At 41.5% G+C, this 17,182-nt stretch overlaps 1 protein-coding gene across 1 annotated transcript in view; it reads left to right on the top strand.

Annotated features, from left to right (window-relative positions):
• Positions 1 to 17,182, top strand: part of pclob (piccolo presynaptic cytomatrix protein b) — a gene marked incomplete at its 5' end in the record, with an annotated part of 52,963 nt that overhangs the window by 13,929 nt on the left and 21,852 nt on the right. The window contains 3 exon segments of the mRNA XM_084555977.1: positions 8,639 to 8,977; positions 10,076 to 12,298; positions 13,280 to 16,901. Coding sequence (XP_084412103.1) covers positions 8,639 to 8,977; positions 10,076 to 12,298; positions 13,280 to 16,901 — 6,184 coding nt within the window.

Below are 17,182 nucleotides of genomic sequence, written 5' to 3' on the forward strand. Positions count from 1 at the left end.
TACGTGCTTGGCTTTTTTTTTTTTTTTTTTTTAGAAGGGGGCGCAGAAATGCCTCCTTTTAAAATATGAAAAGGACTTGTAAGTTTTGAAAGCAGAGGAGGCTGCTTCAGGCAAAGTGTGTGCGAGCAGCAAGTCAATCCATTTTCCCTTTACTTGTTCTGCTTCAGCTGATGCCATCAAAAGCCTTGGAGTGACTGTTGTCTGATAAGTAGGGCACACGTGTGTCAGGCTTTGCCAGCGTAGTGTGTGGCAGGCGAAAAAGTATGAATGATAATTTCCCTGTATTTTTTCTTTTTTAACGTGGCTTTATCTATGGCTAACATTCTTTTTAGTATTTCTTTCTATTTTATGTAGTATGAAACACTCATATTTTGAAAGATTCTGATTAGTCCCCAGTTAGCCTTGGGGCCACCAGAAAATCATTAAAATGCAAAAATCTCAGCTTTAATCTGAGTAGCTTTACATCAGTGTGGGAAGTACTAGCCATGATTCCCAAATTGCAAAATGTTCAAAAGCAACGTTAATAGCGACTAAATGTTTCTTGTGCAGCTGGGTGTCCTTTATTTCATCTACAAAGGAGCTGACATGTGCAATTTGAAAGCAGCAATCTTTTGGAGAGTCATCAAAGGAAATTTAATTTTCTAAATAAACAGTTGAGCACATTAAAAAAAAAAGCAAAATAAGCAGATGCACACTTGAAAACTACTAAGACAAAATGATTTGGAAAAACTGGAAATAATTTCTCTGATAAATGAAACCCGTTTATGACTAAATACTGTGGCATGTAAAATACTTCATGACCGTAATCAGAGAAGGTTTCATCACTAAAACAGTTTGCAAAAGCTAACACAAACACATAAAAAGGAACTGTCAGAGCCGTGGATGAAAGTTCTGGAGTGACAATAGAAAAATGAGTCTGTTAAAATGAGGAGAAAACAGTGTGCCCAAGACATGCAGTATCACCTAATTTGTCAACACTGATGATGTTCCTGTAATGGCTTGAGATGGTGTGGCTGCTACTAGATAGCACACTGAGATTTGTTGATGACTGCACGACTGATGGAAGAAACAAGGTGAATGTGGAAGTAATCAGGAGCATTTTGTTTGCCCAGAGTCAGTCAAATAAATCAAAACCTGCTGGACGTCATCTAATCATTCACCAGCACCATTACTTGACAACAATGAGTGTAGGAAGCCAAGGGTATATTCTACAAGAATTTATAAGGATACTTTGTCGAACAATTTGTTTGCCAAACTCATAAGAAATCTTTCATTGGTAAGCAGACAGTTTGCTGTCCATCCTGATTAATATTAATGAGCAGAATTCAGTTTTACCAAGATTAGATTAAATTTCATAGGTTCTCATCTCCAATTCCAAAGTTTGATGCAACTGTAGCACAACAGCAGTATATCCATTTTATTCATAGCAGTATCAGATGGACTCTGAAGGGTAGACATGACTGGTGAGCTTTTGAATCTGTAGATATGAAGGTGATGCATGGCGTACTACATTCTAGACTGGCTGAACTGCATGTGCATGTATTTGCATTTACATGTGTGCTTGTGTAGATGAAAAGAGCGAGAAGACGTCAGGACATGGAAGGTTAATTTTGCAAACCAATAGTTCAATAAATTTGTATATTTGGATCAGTTTAGCTTTACTTGCAACTTTGAACATCGGAAACTTTACATTAGCTACTTAATGAAGAACTTTTGAGCACATAATAAAAATATATATATAGGCTGAAAAGGGAACAAACAAAACAAAGTTAATGGTCACTTTTGTAGATCCCACTGAATCTAAACATGCAACTAGTTTCCCTCCGACTGTTTAGGGGGTGCTTATTAATTTGCGTTGATTTCTTTGAGCTTCTTCAATTCTGATGCCTTGCTGCATTTCTTTTAAACTTAAGAAGGCTTGTAAATGGAAATTCCAGTGATACTGCTGCTTAAGATTGTTTGGGGAAATGGGACCTGGATCTGTGTGCAAAATATCTGTCAGGCTACCACAGCCTGTTGGCCTCACTCTAAGGAGGAGACACCTCACGGTGCACCTAGTGACAGCGTTAAAAATAGACACACTGGGGAGAGTCCATGCGTGGCCTACCTGCTGAATCCCTATTCTTTTATCGGAGCATCTTTTACAGGGGGTAGCTATGCTGAAACCCTGCTTGATGCTGCTTTGAGTCAGTCTTGATTTAGACTTGTACCAATATGAACAATGAATCTTGTGCTATATTCAGTCTTTGTCACCGGTCTCAGATTTCATTATACAGTTGATTGTATTGGATTTTGCTCTATTTTTTATGACATTCCTGCGGCTGTGACAGTTATCCCACAAGCTGCAATGATCTCGCTGAAACGGATTCATGTTTCCGCTTTAATACATGCCGCCGCTTTCTGTCAGAGAAGAAAGAAAGGGATATCTCTTAAAATGTTTGACACAGTCTGTTGCATTTTAAAGTGTCTTTGCCTGCTTCTTATGCCACACCCTTCCCCTGACTGTCCTACTCTTCACTGCACTGCATCCTGCCATCAAAGGGAAGTTTGCTGATGCACCAGTTGTCAGACTGGAAAAAGCATGGAGTTTCTTTACTTTACTTGTCTTTAGAATAAAGCACTCTGCTTATTACAGATTAGTAGGTCAACATTCTCTATTATCAAGGGGCTTTATTTATGTGGAGCCTTGCTCTGTGGGGGCTGCTGAAAGCCAAGTATATTAGCAAGCTCCAGCTTGTGCCAAAGGCGTCTGCCAGAAAATCAATAAGAACCTTAGCCGCTCCAGTATCAACAGCAGCAAAGCACTGAAGAGAGGCTGAGAAATAGGGAAGTAGTCTACAGGCCCAGAGTGCATCCCTTTAAATCCTGGTATTGCAAATTTCAGGACTACTTGGTGGCCTGGCATTCATGTTGATGTTACTTAGACATGCACCACCCAACTAGACCAGACCAGGTAGCCCCACCCCACAGCAATGACATTGCTTGATGACAGCAGCCATCCCCAGCAGGATGCATCCTGACACAGGCGCACACACACACACACACACAAATACAGTTTAGTGCAGGTCACTCACAAGAAGATATGTGCCTATAGAAATATTATTCATAATACTGAATAGTTCATGTACATGGGGATGCAAGACTGATTTTTCCTGTTTGGAGAAGTCTTTGGACATTTTACATTTGATGTGCAATATTGTTGTTGGACCACAGACACCTCTCTAACCACTACTCATACCATACTCGACAAGATTTTTTCCCATTGTCAGTTATAATGCAAGGAGGAATGTGACCAATGTGTATGAAGCCAGCGAACATATTTCAGTAATGTCAATTAAATTTTTAGTCGTCGTTTAAAGGTAATCTAAGAATAAAGCTCAGCAAATCTATCCTAATTCAGCGTACCTGTGTGTCAAGAGCATAATTTCCTGACTGCTGTCGTAGTGAAGCTTTGACAATCCAGCTCACAGGATAATCGCGTAGAGCAGCCTCTCCCACAGCTCTCTGCTGGGAGCTCATGCTCTTTACTCATAAAACAGATTTAATTAGACAAAAGGATGATGGCGACTTTCCAGAGCCTGTAGCTTTGATGCATAGCTCTGAGACTGTGTGGCAGCGACTGGCACTGGAGGGGTGTGTGATGGGATTAGGTCGTTTTTGTCGACTGAGATATTTTTTGTGTGCGTGTGCGTGTGTGTATGTGTGTTTTGTTTTTATCTGCCAGTCTGATTTAGAATTAGCAGGTAAAATTAGTTATCAGATGCAGTGTTGATGCAATGTCGATGTGTATTGGTTCATCTTTACTAATTAGTTTGGCGTGTAATAGACAAGGAAAAGTCCAACGCTCCGTTTGCATACTACTGTACCTTTCCTTTCCATTTGCTCTAAATCTTGGCAGGAAAATATTGTTTATTACACTGAAACTTAGACCGTTGCATTCATATCACCTGGAAAGGATTAGGGCCAAAGAATACAGGAGACAGTCATGCAGCTTCTTAACAACCAACGTACACATATACACTGATCAGGCATAACATTATGAACACCTTCCTAAGATTGTGTAGGCCTCCCTTGTGCCTGCCTCCAACAGTTGTGACTCATCAGAGAATGGACATGGACCTTCTGAGGGTGTCCTGTGGCAACAGAATGTTGTTAGTGGGGGCCTTTGGGTTCTATGGGTTGAGGGGAGGGGCCTCTGTGGATCAGGCTTGTTCCAGTACGTCCCACAGATACTTGATCAGTTTGGGATCTAGGGAATTTGGAGGCCAGGTCAGCACCTTGTGCTGTTTTTTAAGTTGTTCCTAAACTGTATTTGTGTGTGTGTGTGTGTGTGTGCGCCTGTGTCAGGATGCATCCTGCTGGGGATGGCTGCTGTCATCAAGCAATGTCATTGCTGTGGGGTGGGGCTACCTGGTCTGGTCTAGTTGGGTGGTGCATGTCTAAGTAACATCAACATGAATGCCAGGTCCAAAAGTTTTGCAATGTTGTGGCTTGTGTTTTGTTACCCTCAGTTGCACAAAATGAATTAAGATTAAATGATAAAATGAAACCAAGGAAAGACGAATTGATAGATGTGCTGATAGAGTGTAAATACTCACTGTACATTTATCTCTGGAGGAATTGTGAAACTGATCTGATTTAACATTCAAAATTACAAAATTGAAATAGTTAATTATTTTGGGATGTATTTTCAATTGTTACAGATTAAAGAAACAATGCTTTTTAGATATAGTTTCCTTGAAAATGGCAATTATATACAGGTATAATTTAATTAATTTCATCATTTTCATAGCTATAAAAATAGCATCAATGCCACTGAGCTTTCTTTGATAAAGACATTGTGCCGGGTTTACAAGATGAACAGACAAGCAGGAAGAGCTTGAGATTGTTATTACTAATACATCATCTGAATGGCCTTCGTAGTGACATGATTTTGCTGATTAGCATACAGCAACGGGAGCGTATTCCTTGTTAGCTGTGATTACATCCTGCATCGTGACAGTGAAGTTAGATCGAGGGTGAGTAGAAGCAGAGGGATGTGTGGGGGATTGTATCGTTGACAGCTGTTTTAGGCAGAATACTAGGACTTGTCATCTAATAAAAAGGATTTCCCTTTGTAAGAAACTGTATTTTAAATATAAAATAAACAGCGTGTTACATTTCTACACAGAAATATAAATCTTCCTTAGTAAGGCATCTGCACGTTATAAGTTAGTGTGTCAGAGGTTACCATCACAGAGGTTTAAATCATTTACCGGTTTAGACAAATATCAGCATCATGCACTGCGCTGATGACAAGGTTTATTACTATTGTTTGTTACTTCCGGGAACAAATAGGATTATCATAGTCCTGACTGAGCCACAACCAGATGAACAAAAGCATCAAACAGCATGCATTAGTATACAATTTTACCCTAGTTATGAAAATATATCGAGTTAAAATTCTGTTTTAATATGAATATTTGGCACACTGTGAAATATTTCACATCAGTACAGCCAATCAGGCTTTCCTTGCAGTGTTACTGCTGCCTGAGGTTTCTAAGTAGAATATGAACAGTTATACCTTCATACCGAATATCAACTCTTTGTAAGTGAATTGGGTTAGTGAAGGTTTTACACAAAAATAACTTTAGTTTCTCATTTGACCAGCCGTTTGCAAATATTTCCTCTAGTTTTGTCTTTCTAGTGTTTCTAGGCAGTGCAATATCAACAAGTCTTAGCAGCGATACTTTGAAGATATGTACAGGACAGCTGGACATATCCTGGACATTACTCCACACATGATGCACTGAATTATTTTTTGTATTGGTTGTCACTGGCTTGTGCACTGCTCTCAGCCTATATGCTAAAGGCATGATTTGTCCACATTCTTGTCCCGTTTAAGTGCACATGAGGCCATTGTGTTTCAATAGCTACTACATGTGTATAGTTTTAATATACGATTTCAACACTGAAGCAATTAAAACTTGAAGGTGTTTCACGGTTTATGCGTGCGTTGTAAACTCCCCCTCTGTTCTGTATCAGAACAGCTCTCCCTGGCTCTGCAGAGGCAGTCGCATTGCTGTGAACTGGTCTGCCAGGTTGCTAGTACAGACACACTGCTTTATCTACTGACAGCCTATGCCTTCCTTTCCTATTTAACTGCCCATTAACGGGACTTAGATGATAAGAAATGTCTTCAGAGGATTACATTTTACAGTAACAGCATTCCTTACAAAATGTGATTAGCTTTTCTGCAAGGTAAGCATTTTTATTGCTGTCTTAAATGTGACGTAAGGTCTACTGTAATCGCAGTGAGCATGTTATTATTAGGAGTCACAAGCTTTTATTAAAAACTTTATGATAAATATTTAGGTGTAAATGCTTTGGATTTTTAGCAGAGATGGCGTGGGCTGACGGCTGATTTTTGTATTACTTTAAGTGGTGTGGTATTACTCAGCATTACAAGTAGAGTTTGAATTCTTCTACACTTTGGTCTGTAACAAGTGAAAGATTTCTTTAGTAGTTGAAATGTAAAAACAATGAACTAGACAAGGGCATAACCTCATTGCCAGTTGACCATCTCCTATCATTTAAACTTTTAAAAGATATACATGTGTTTGCATGTTGCAGCAGGTTGTTTTTGTCTATAGTTAAAAGTATGTAGTTAAAACTTATTAAGGTAGTAAAATTCCAGTAAATGGTGATATTTTTCAGGAAATGTTCCTCCACAAAGTTGCTTTTGTGGGCTTGCTTCAAATCAGGCTTTGTCATTTTACAAATCTTTAAATGTATTACTGAAAATGGGTGAGCAAGCATGTTGTTTTTATATAAATTTAACATATTTTAACGCACAAGAATCAGTTTGTTTATAACAAACAGCAACAGTGAGAGATAGGACAATGCACACTGCCATTATGACAATTTTAGTTTTTGGATAGCAATGCACTCTAAACGTTGACTACACTGATCAGGCATAACATTATAAGCACTGACAGGTAACATGCATAATACTGACCAACTTATGACAATGCAATGTTCTGCCGAGAAATGTTTGGACATGGCATTTGTGTGGAGGTTACTTAGACATGTACCACCTACCTAGAACAGACCAGGCACCCACACCCCATAGAAATGGCACTCCTTGATGGCAGCAGCCATCCCCAGCAGGATGCAGTCTGACACAGACACACACACAAAAAATGGTTAGGAACAACTTCAAAAATATGAAAAACAGCACAAGGTGTTGACCTGGCCTCCAAACTCACTAGATCCCAAACTGATCAAGTATCTGTGGGATGCCCTGGAACGAGCCTGATCCACAGAGGCCCCTCCCCTCAACCCATAGAAACCAAAGGCCCCCCACTAACAACATTCTGTTGCCAGACACCACAGGATACCCTCAAAAGGCCCATGTCCATTCTCTGATGAGTCACAACTGTTTTGGAGGCACAAAGGAGACCTACATAACATTATGATGGTGGTCATAATGTTATGCCTGATGCCAGTATATTTTAGTGCTGTACTTTATGAATAATTTTAGCTATAAAACACAATCATTGTGAATTTTTGTGTTGATTCTTATTCATTTTATTTTTTTCATACACAATCCCCCATCCCACCTCAACTGGCTAATATAAACAGAGACAGCATCCCTTGTCACTGATTAGGTTTTTGGGCACTATTAGTCTGCACTCTTTGTACAGTCAGGTGGAGGCAGGACCATTTAATGAGCAGCATGTGTTGAGTTAGTTTACTTTATAGCATAGCTGAGGTGGCACTGATTATAAAAGAAAACACCAAGGGACTAATTTTGCAAATTACTTGTATAATTTTAAATTAAACACTGAAAATCTTAAATGTTTGCTAATTTATTAAGTGTGACTGACTTTAGGTTTGTGGCTGGTGGGGGATTGATCACGGCCTGCTTCTGACTGACCACATACTTGCTTTTATAGTTTTTAGAAAACACGAATTCACTCAAACATCACAAAAATAACAATTTAATACAAATACAGATTATTGTTTGATTTGGATGAAATGGATTAGCTCTTGTGCGGGAATTTTCCAAGATTACAAGTAGCAACAAACAGTCTGTAGGAAGGACTAGTCTTTGTTTCCACACCAGAACAACTAACTCAACAACATAAAAAACCTAGCATATGAAGAGGGCCAATGGTATCAGCTTAGTGATGCCACCACCAATGACTAGTAACAGGACTCCAAATCCATTGCTGAACTAATCATCCTTATACATATGATTCATTTTATGTTACTTGTCGTTGTTGAAGGATGAAGTAGCTAAGTTAGCCATAACTTCAGTGCTCTGTCCTGAATAACACAATGCTTCATTTATCTGGCTGACCATATAAATAACTTGGATATGGTCATTAATTAACCTGATTACACAAATTTTGAGTTGACTTTGTAGATTAATAGTTTAGATTAGTCTTAATAGTCCTGCATCAGTAAGGCAAGTTAGGTATGCTTAAATTCAAAACACTGAATAAGCATCAACTTCATTAATCCATCAATATCTATTGTACTGTATACAAGGTACTATGCCAGTGATTACTTATGAACTACGTGTTTTTTGTTAATCTTTGCATAGTGTGTTTTCTAATATTATTTTGTGTTTCTGTTTTTCTGTTTATCACAGAAGGAATGGCTGTGTTTGAACTGCCAGACACAAAGGGCTCTGTCGGGACACCTGGGAGACTCTGGAAAAATGCCTCTACCTTCACCTGCACCTGCCAAGACAGAAATCCAAGCCACAACTGCAAACAAAAAGACAGAACACAAAATTGCAGACACAAAGGCAGAGTCCAAACCTGGACCTACAAAATCACAACCTGTACCTGTCCCAGTTGAGGCCATACCAACAGTTCCAATCCCAACAGCAAAAATAGAATCTACAGTTGATAAGATGGAAGCCGTGGCTACAGAAGATTCTACACAAATTGAGCCTGGGACGATATGTATACCCACAACAGCAAAGGTTTCACCTGTTTTGGCAGAAAGTCAGCCTTCTGTACCATCCACAACAGAGTCAGGAGCGATACCTACTATCGCTCCTGTGCAACAGATAGAATTAACACCAAACGTTGAAGTGCCAAACACAGATATTCCCAAGACAGAAACTATGGAAAACAAAGATGAGGGAGTGAAAATGGATACCAGTGTGACAGAATCATCTAAAGACAGAGATTTTAAGCCTGACCTTCCAGCAGTTGAACATACAACGTCTTCTTTCCAAGTGACTGAGGCCACAGATGAACCCACATCCCCTATTTCTGCAGAGGTTGTAGGAGCCGGCATTGTTCCGGAGACTGAGACAAAGCCAGGGCTTTCTGTAGCAGAGAGGATTAAAACAGAGCCTGATGATCACATCAAACTGACAAAGCCAGCAAAACCTTTGCAGCAAGTCGATGTGCAACCAAAGTCTCAAGAAAAAGATCTAGTTATGGAAGTGGAACAAGTCATAGCAGCTGACAGAAAGGAAATGGATGATAAGCCGATTCAGAAGATTAGTGACACCACCTCAAATGCAAATGAGTTACAACCAATATCTACAGAGAGCATTACATTAAAAGTAAGAACAGATTATTTTATCACAATATTTATTGACTATTGAGTACTAATACTGTATCAGTTAATACATTTCTTAAATTTATTACGTTTAAATTGAAGATGAAATACCAATGCTTTTAATGCATGTAAATTTAAAGCATGTAATCATCTATTTCATTTTTGCTGTAATTAATATTTACAGACTACAGAACTAGCATATATTTTAAAGTCTAAAGGCATATATTTCTATAGTCGACCTGCTTTAGAAAAAGAATCAAGATGGAAGTTGATGTGATGGGAAGTGATGCAATCTTTATTTGTTGTGAAAAGATGCCTTTTAGAACAACACTCTGCTGTTTCAATGACATCTATTAACTCAAGAGGGGGAAACGTGCTGTTTACCATGTTTATGTGTCTTCTGCAATAGGGTAACAAAAACTGCTTAGATTATATGGATAAGGCTTTTGTAAAGGATGCATCTTTCTAAGGAAATATATTTACTGATAATTTGTTTTTCACATTTTAGGATCAAGATGGAAACAAAGAAGAGTCAAAAGAAAAAAGGAAGTTCTCTCTACCCATTGGGCAGGTTCCATTGGAAAATGTAGTTATCCCAGTGACTACAACGCCTAAATCCAAAGCAGAGGAGTATGATGAAGATAAACACCAGATTTTACCCATTTTACAGGAATTGAATGATGGACAAGCAAGTGATGCAAGCAAAAAGGATAGAAATAAAGATTCATCCATTCCATTAAAGGAGGAGGTTAAAGCTGAGAGAAGACGCCTCAGTTTCCAAGCAGTGGAGGAAAGCAGTGAAAGTGAGCTCACACCATCACCTCAAGTCCAGAGGAGGAAGCTAGAGGTGACCAATGTTTCATCAAGCAGTGAAGACATCAAAACTGAAAGTGCTGATTCCTCTGTCGAAGATGAAGAGTTCATCCGCAAGCAGATAATGGGTATGGGTGATGAAGAAGACATGTCTGTATCAGAAGATGAGAAAGAAAACAATTTGGCAAATGTCAAGGAGGTCGAGCTTGACAATGCTTCAGTGACAACCCAACCACTGTCTGAAAAAGGTACCAAAGATAATGAAGACAGCCCAGATGGGAAAACGGCCCCTCCAACGGCCCTTCCAGTTGTCACTGCAATTGCTGAAAATGTTCCTGAAACAATGCCCAGGACTACTTTCAAGAAAGCTATTCCAGTCACGAGACAGAGACAAAGCACTGATGAGGAAGTAGAGAGCATAACAGAATCCCTGTCAAAGGGTTCATCGAGTGTTCAGGCATCTAGCTTCACTCCAGGATCTTCACCTACTTCAGCCTCATCTCTGGAGGAGGACAGTGATAGCAGTCCCAGTCGCAAGAAAGTCAGTAAGGACAAACAGCAACGAAAAGGTAAGCACAGGCAGCCAACTCAGCCTCTCCCCACCATTGAAGACTCCTCTGAAGAAGAGAAGATGCCGGCCCATGCCCAACCACTGTCTCCACCTAAGGATGTTTACTCCACAGAGGATCTAAGAGAGGTCACTATAACAGATGAAAGCCATAGAACATCTGGCTCTGACTACTCGGCCAGTATAGAGTCAGAACCAGAAGTCAGGCGAGCTGTACAGAGAGGACGTAAACCTTCACCAACAGTCATACCTTACACATCATCTGATCCTTTTGAAGAGAAGGATACTGTGACAAAATCACTCAAGAGTGCTGAAGAAGCATATGAGGAAATTATTCAGAAGACAAAGGCTATTCCAGGAGAGAGTCCTGATATCGAGCCGCTTTATGGGGGAATGGCAATAGAGGACTATCTTTACGAATCATTAGTTGAAGAACCTGAAAGAAAGATGAGTGAGTATCAAGAAGAAGAACCCAAAAATGATACTGCCTCTGAATCTCTTAAAAAACTCAGGTCTCCAGAGGAAGTTTATGAGGAAATGATGCTGAAAAAGAGAGAACTGATGATGATAGAGCATGAATTTCAGCAAGCACAGACTGCCCTGGAATCTTCCCCACTGGGGTCTTCTGTCGCTGGTCCATCTTCCACTGTTGAGACCTGTGTTGTGGCCATGCCCACAGAAGAAACATATCTCACTGAACAAATTGATATCCCTCTAAGCACTGAATACTCCAGTGAACTTTCAGTGAAGAAAAAGAAACGGCCAGCCCCCCCACGACCATCAGAACCACCTAAGCGGCCTGAGGTAACTGTCATCCCCAGTACTCCAAGTGGATCTATAGGTTTCATTAGACCTATGGTTCCTCAAGATCCTGCACTCATGAAGGCACTGTTCCCCATACCAGACCTTAAGATTACCCAGTGTTCATCTGGGGAGGAAGAGGATGATAGTCTTGCAGACGAGTATGGCATTGGTGTTTCTTCTGATATTACCCCTAGTGATGACTCAGAGACTAAAGAAGATACATCTATAAGTCCACCTTTGTCTGAGACCACTGAGATAGAGCCTATATGTGTGGTCTGTGAAATTCCAGAGCCAAAACCGATTCCAACACCAATATCAGCCCCAGAACTAACCACTACACCTTCTCCTGTTTCACCGATGTCATCTCCAACTTCACCAGCCACTCCAGATTCCAGTTTGGATTCTAATGCCACATCATCTTCCTCAATCCAGGCTCAAACACCTCTTTCATCAGATTCAACTCCACTGTCTACACCAACACCACCAACATCATTTAAAGTGCAATCGCCTCCAGAGATCTCTCCATTGCCTGCCACATTTGCAACAGTACCATCTACTGTAGCATCAGTCTCTTGTCCTACATCGGCCACAGTTGTAGTTGCAATACCAGATGTAGTGTCTGATCCATCCAAAGCTCAATCAACTGCAGTAGTTGGGGATGCTTCTGTTGCTGCACCTGCAACTCCAGCCCTAGTGGCAATATCTTCTGCTGTACCTGTTGTGATTCAAATGCCAGACTTGGTTTCCTCTCCATCTCAAGTACCAGCTTATGTTCCACCTGGTTCACAAGTCTCATCACCAAGTCCAGCACCTGTTGTTGTTTCAGCTCAAACTACACCCGTAATTACAGCTCTAGCAGTTGCCGTCTCTACTCCAACTTCAGCCAGCATAGTTTCAGCTTCTGTCAGCGTGACCTCGTGCTCTGGGCCAGTTATAGTCCAGATGCCTGACCTTGTTTCTACAACAGCTCCAATCTTTGGACAAACCCCACTACCAGTCTCTGCACTCATAACTACCCCAGCTCAAGCCCAAGTGGTACACTCAGTCCCTGTGCAATCAGCCATTCCATCAATGAGTCCAGCTTTAGCTCAAACTGCCCAGGTGCCTCCACCAGCTCCAGCATCAACTACTATTGTCAAAAAGAAGGTCCCACCTCCTCCTCCCCCTCGGTCCACTTCAGTATCATTACCTGAGAGTAACACAGACCATGTCACACCAACTACATTAGGAACTACAGTGGCTGACCAGCCAATGCAGTCTGTAGTTGTGGATATACAGCCAAGAATGGAAGTAATGCAACCAGATAATATAGCTCAAGTACCTCAAGTCGTGACACCAACCAGGCAGGGTCATGTAATCATCATTGTGCCCAGTGCAGAAAATATATCTCTTCTTGGACAGACCACACAAGACAAAGCTAGCACTGGGCCAATATCTGACACTGCTTCTCTTCCAGAAAGTAGTCAAATTGCCATACACCCGGCGTCAGATACATGCAGCACAGATATATCTTTAATATCTGGTAAGGTATCAGCAGCGCAAGTAGCGTCAGTTCCACCACTTCCACCGACACCTACACTGGCGACAAAAGTTGTACACACAGCAGAAGTACCTGTAGATTCAATTCCACCACCTCCCTCTACTTTACCCAAACCAGTTTATCCAAAGTCATCAGTTCCCACCGGAGTGACAGTTGCTACAGGAGCTGAGCCGCCTGTTTATGTTATAACAACTGGTGCAAGTCAAACTACTAAGCCTCCTCCACCTATACCACCCAAACCTATATCAATTCCAGCAGGACTGGTTTTCAGCCACAAGCCAGGAGAGAGTGTCAAGCCGCCTCCTCCTCCTGTGGCCCCCAAAGCAGCAACACTGCCCAGGATGAAGGAACCTCCAAAGGCTTTATCACTTAGCCTAACACGACCTGTGGAATCTAAGTTGGGTGCAACATCTCCTAAGTCACCTTTGTCTCCTCGACATGCCAAATGTTTACAAACCTATGTAGTGATAACACTTCCATCAGAGCCTGGCTCACCAACAGAGGCCATAACAGTCCAGGCACCTGTAAGACGAGGGTCTATCCCATCTACAAAGGTGTCAAGTGTATGGACCCCACCATCAGAGCAGAAAACACCCACTGAGGTATTCTCTGCACAGGCTACAGTTAGGAGAGCTTCTGTCCCTACTGTAAGGCATCCACCTCCAATACCTGTAGCTCCAACTGTGGCAGAAGAGCAAGTGACAATCTCAGAGATAGCGGCTGTTAAAGTACAAGGGAGGAGAGACTCTGTGCCCTCTGTAGGGCAGCCACCCTTCACTGCTGATATAACTACTCTGTCATCAGATCAGGATATTCCTATCCAGGCACATGTTGTACCTCTACCAATTAAGAAACCATATGTGCAGCAACAACCATCAATGCCACTGCCACCACTTAAATCAATGTCTGAGGTCATGGTAATGCCACCCGAGCCAGAAGTTCCTATTCAACCACTAATAGTCCAAGCCAAAGTAAGAGCAGAGTCTATACCATTAATTCCCCAGCACTCAAGCATGGCCAGAGAAGTCCTAACAATTTCTCCAGAGGCTTCAGTTGAAGCATTACTTCCTCAGGCCCCAGAACTAACTGAATCTGTGCAGTTGGAGCCTCTGACAGAAGTTATTACTGTACCACAGCCTGAAGTATCTTTACATGGACAAGCCCCCCAAGAGAGGCCACTTCCAGTCTGTTCAACTGCTCTTCATCCACAAGTTGTAACACAAATAGAAGTGCAACAAAGAGACGAAGATATACCTACTGATGCCATTGTTACAGAGATAGTCCCAATAGGACCACTAGTACCAGAAGTAAGTCAGCAAATTGCCGTTCAACAGCCAGTTCCAGTGTTTGAAACATTAACTCACTCTAAAGAGCCAGAATTGCCTACAGGTATTTACAGTACCCATACCATTTCTGAACTGTCATCAGTACGACAAACTGTTCAGCCTCCAGTAATTCTGCCTATGGTGACAGAGAATATATCTATACAGCAACCACTTCATGTAGCTGAAATGGTGACCCACCCTACAAAGTATGCATTACCCACAGAGGTTATTACAAGTGGTACTGCTGTTGGAATACCAGAAGTAGCAATTGTATCTCCAGTACCTCAACGCCTCCCTATTGAGATTACCCCAACATCAGTGGTAGCTGAGTTACCACCACAGATTTCAGTTGCTAAGATGGTAACTCCTACGACAGCTAAGGTAACACCAACACCTTTTGTGATGGAAGTTCAACCTTTGGCAACACTCCCAGATGTTCCTCCTGATAATTACGTTCCACAGGTCTACGGTACAATTGCATCATCAGTGATGCCCCATACAGTTCCACCACTGGAAGTCATAGCATTGCAGTCTGGATATGAAACGCCCACAAAGATTATAACAAAGGTTACTGATGTAAGAAGAGCTTCAATATCATCACCAGCGATACAACCTCTGGCAGTGGCAGGTATGCCAGTTATTACAACAGAGGAAACCACCAGTAAGAGGAGGACATCCATATCATCTATAGTACAGCCACCACACACCACAACTGAGATATTTCCCTATCCTGCAGAGTATGACATGCCAACGCAAGTGGTTACAACTGAGGCCTTTGCTGCCACCAGGAGACAATCAATAACCATGCAGCAACCATTACAATTGGTACAGGTAGTAAACATGCCTGCTGAAAAAGATATTCCTGTTGGTGGTTATGATGGTCAGACCTTTTACAGGAGAGAATATATTCCTTCAACAGAACAGCGGCCTCAGGTATTGACTTATTCATCGGAATATGACCACCCACTTGAGATAATAACTACTGATGCGTACACCAGGAGAACCTCAATGCCCATTGTGCAAGACATTCCACAGGTTGTATCTGTGGCTCCAATTACCATCACTAAAATTCAGCAAGAGTCTATTGAAAGCCAAGAGATTAGAGGACCAGAAAAGGTGGTCTCTAGTATGAGTCACATGTATTCTTCAATTTCCACCGCAGGCCAGCCTCCTGAGAGCCTTCCCAGTCTGGTAACACAGGTGGTCACCACTGAGGTCCAGCGGACCACTGTTTCAGTTGTCCATGAAAGACTTCCACAGGTCCCTCCACCAAGTGTAGCAATCACTATACAGCCAGACACAGCTAAAGTCCAACCTGTACCCAAACAGAATGGTAAGATAATCTATCCTGGTGATGTTGTTGATTTACGTACTATGAAGGTTGGCATAAAGATGACTGAGCAAGGTATGGACCTGACTCCACCTGCTTCATGTCGACAGTCTTTTTCAAGTGATTCTAGTGGACGTCAAATAACAGCAGTACAGCCTAAGATAGTAAATCTTAGTGCAGAAGTCACCCCTGCGACAACGCTGTCTGTTGTCACTGACAGCATTACAATAGTCACATGCACGGCCACCATAGCTTCATATAACAACATTCCAGCAGAGAAACCGCTCGATTTGCAGGGCCCTGTTACGTCATTGCCTCTGCCTCTCACCACATACAAACCATTTGAACCACTAGCACAGATTGTATACAGACCTGTCAATTCCCGACCTGTAGTCAGTGCTGTAGCATCTGCAGCCGAAGACTTGCCAATTAATCTTTCCTTTGAAGCACTTGTCTCCTCCAGAGCAAAACAGCCAATGACTTCAGCCCCAACAGTTATCAGCAACGGAGGTCCTGTAATTTCTCTAGAAGCCACAGGAGCCATGGATCTGTCAAACTACAGGCCAGTGAGAGCTATGGTGGCTCTGTCTGGTACAAGCCCCGGAGTGGTGACCACTGTTGTAGAGGATGATGGAACTCCAGTGGATCTTACAGCTGGTAGAAGGAGTGTATGCTGTGATGTCATCTACAAGCTACCATTTACAGGAAGCTGCAGAACACAGCCTCCAGTTACAACCCAGCCTGACAATCGGTTTGGATATAGAGATGACCACTACCAATATGATAATGCTGGACTGTATGGTATCAAAGGAATGAATGGTATAAAAGCATCAATGTCTGAGACCAACCTGACAGAGGCAGGACTGTTCTCCTATGATCCCAAGAGCGACTTTGACTACCTCACTGGATCTTCGGATAGTGCTATAGACCTCACTGCTGCTAAACTTTCTGCTGGTGAGTATGGGAGCCTTTCTGTGTTTTCAGTTTTATTTATCATGCTTTGCATTTGCTGGATAGGCCTGCATTTCACTGATTTAGATTTTTTTTATATTCTGTTTAGAAAGTTCCCTTGCTTTTTAACCTATATTGTTATAGGGTTTTACCTTACCAAAAACCTATGCGCTTCTTTTCAATTAAGTTTATTATGTTAAGCTTTTGATTTACTGTTTATTATGCATGGCTTCATTCAATATTAACATCTGCATGTTTTCTTTCTTTTTTTTTCTTAATACAGA

The sequence above is a fragment of the Chelon labrosus genome, assembly GCF_963514085.1.
Source record: "Chelon labrosus genome assembly, chromosome: 11".
Taxonomy (NCBI): Eukaryota; Metazoa; Chordata; class Actinopteri; order Mugiliformes; family Mugilidae; genus Chelon; species Chelon labrosus.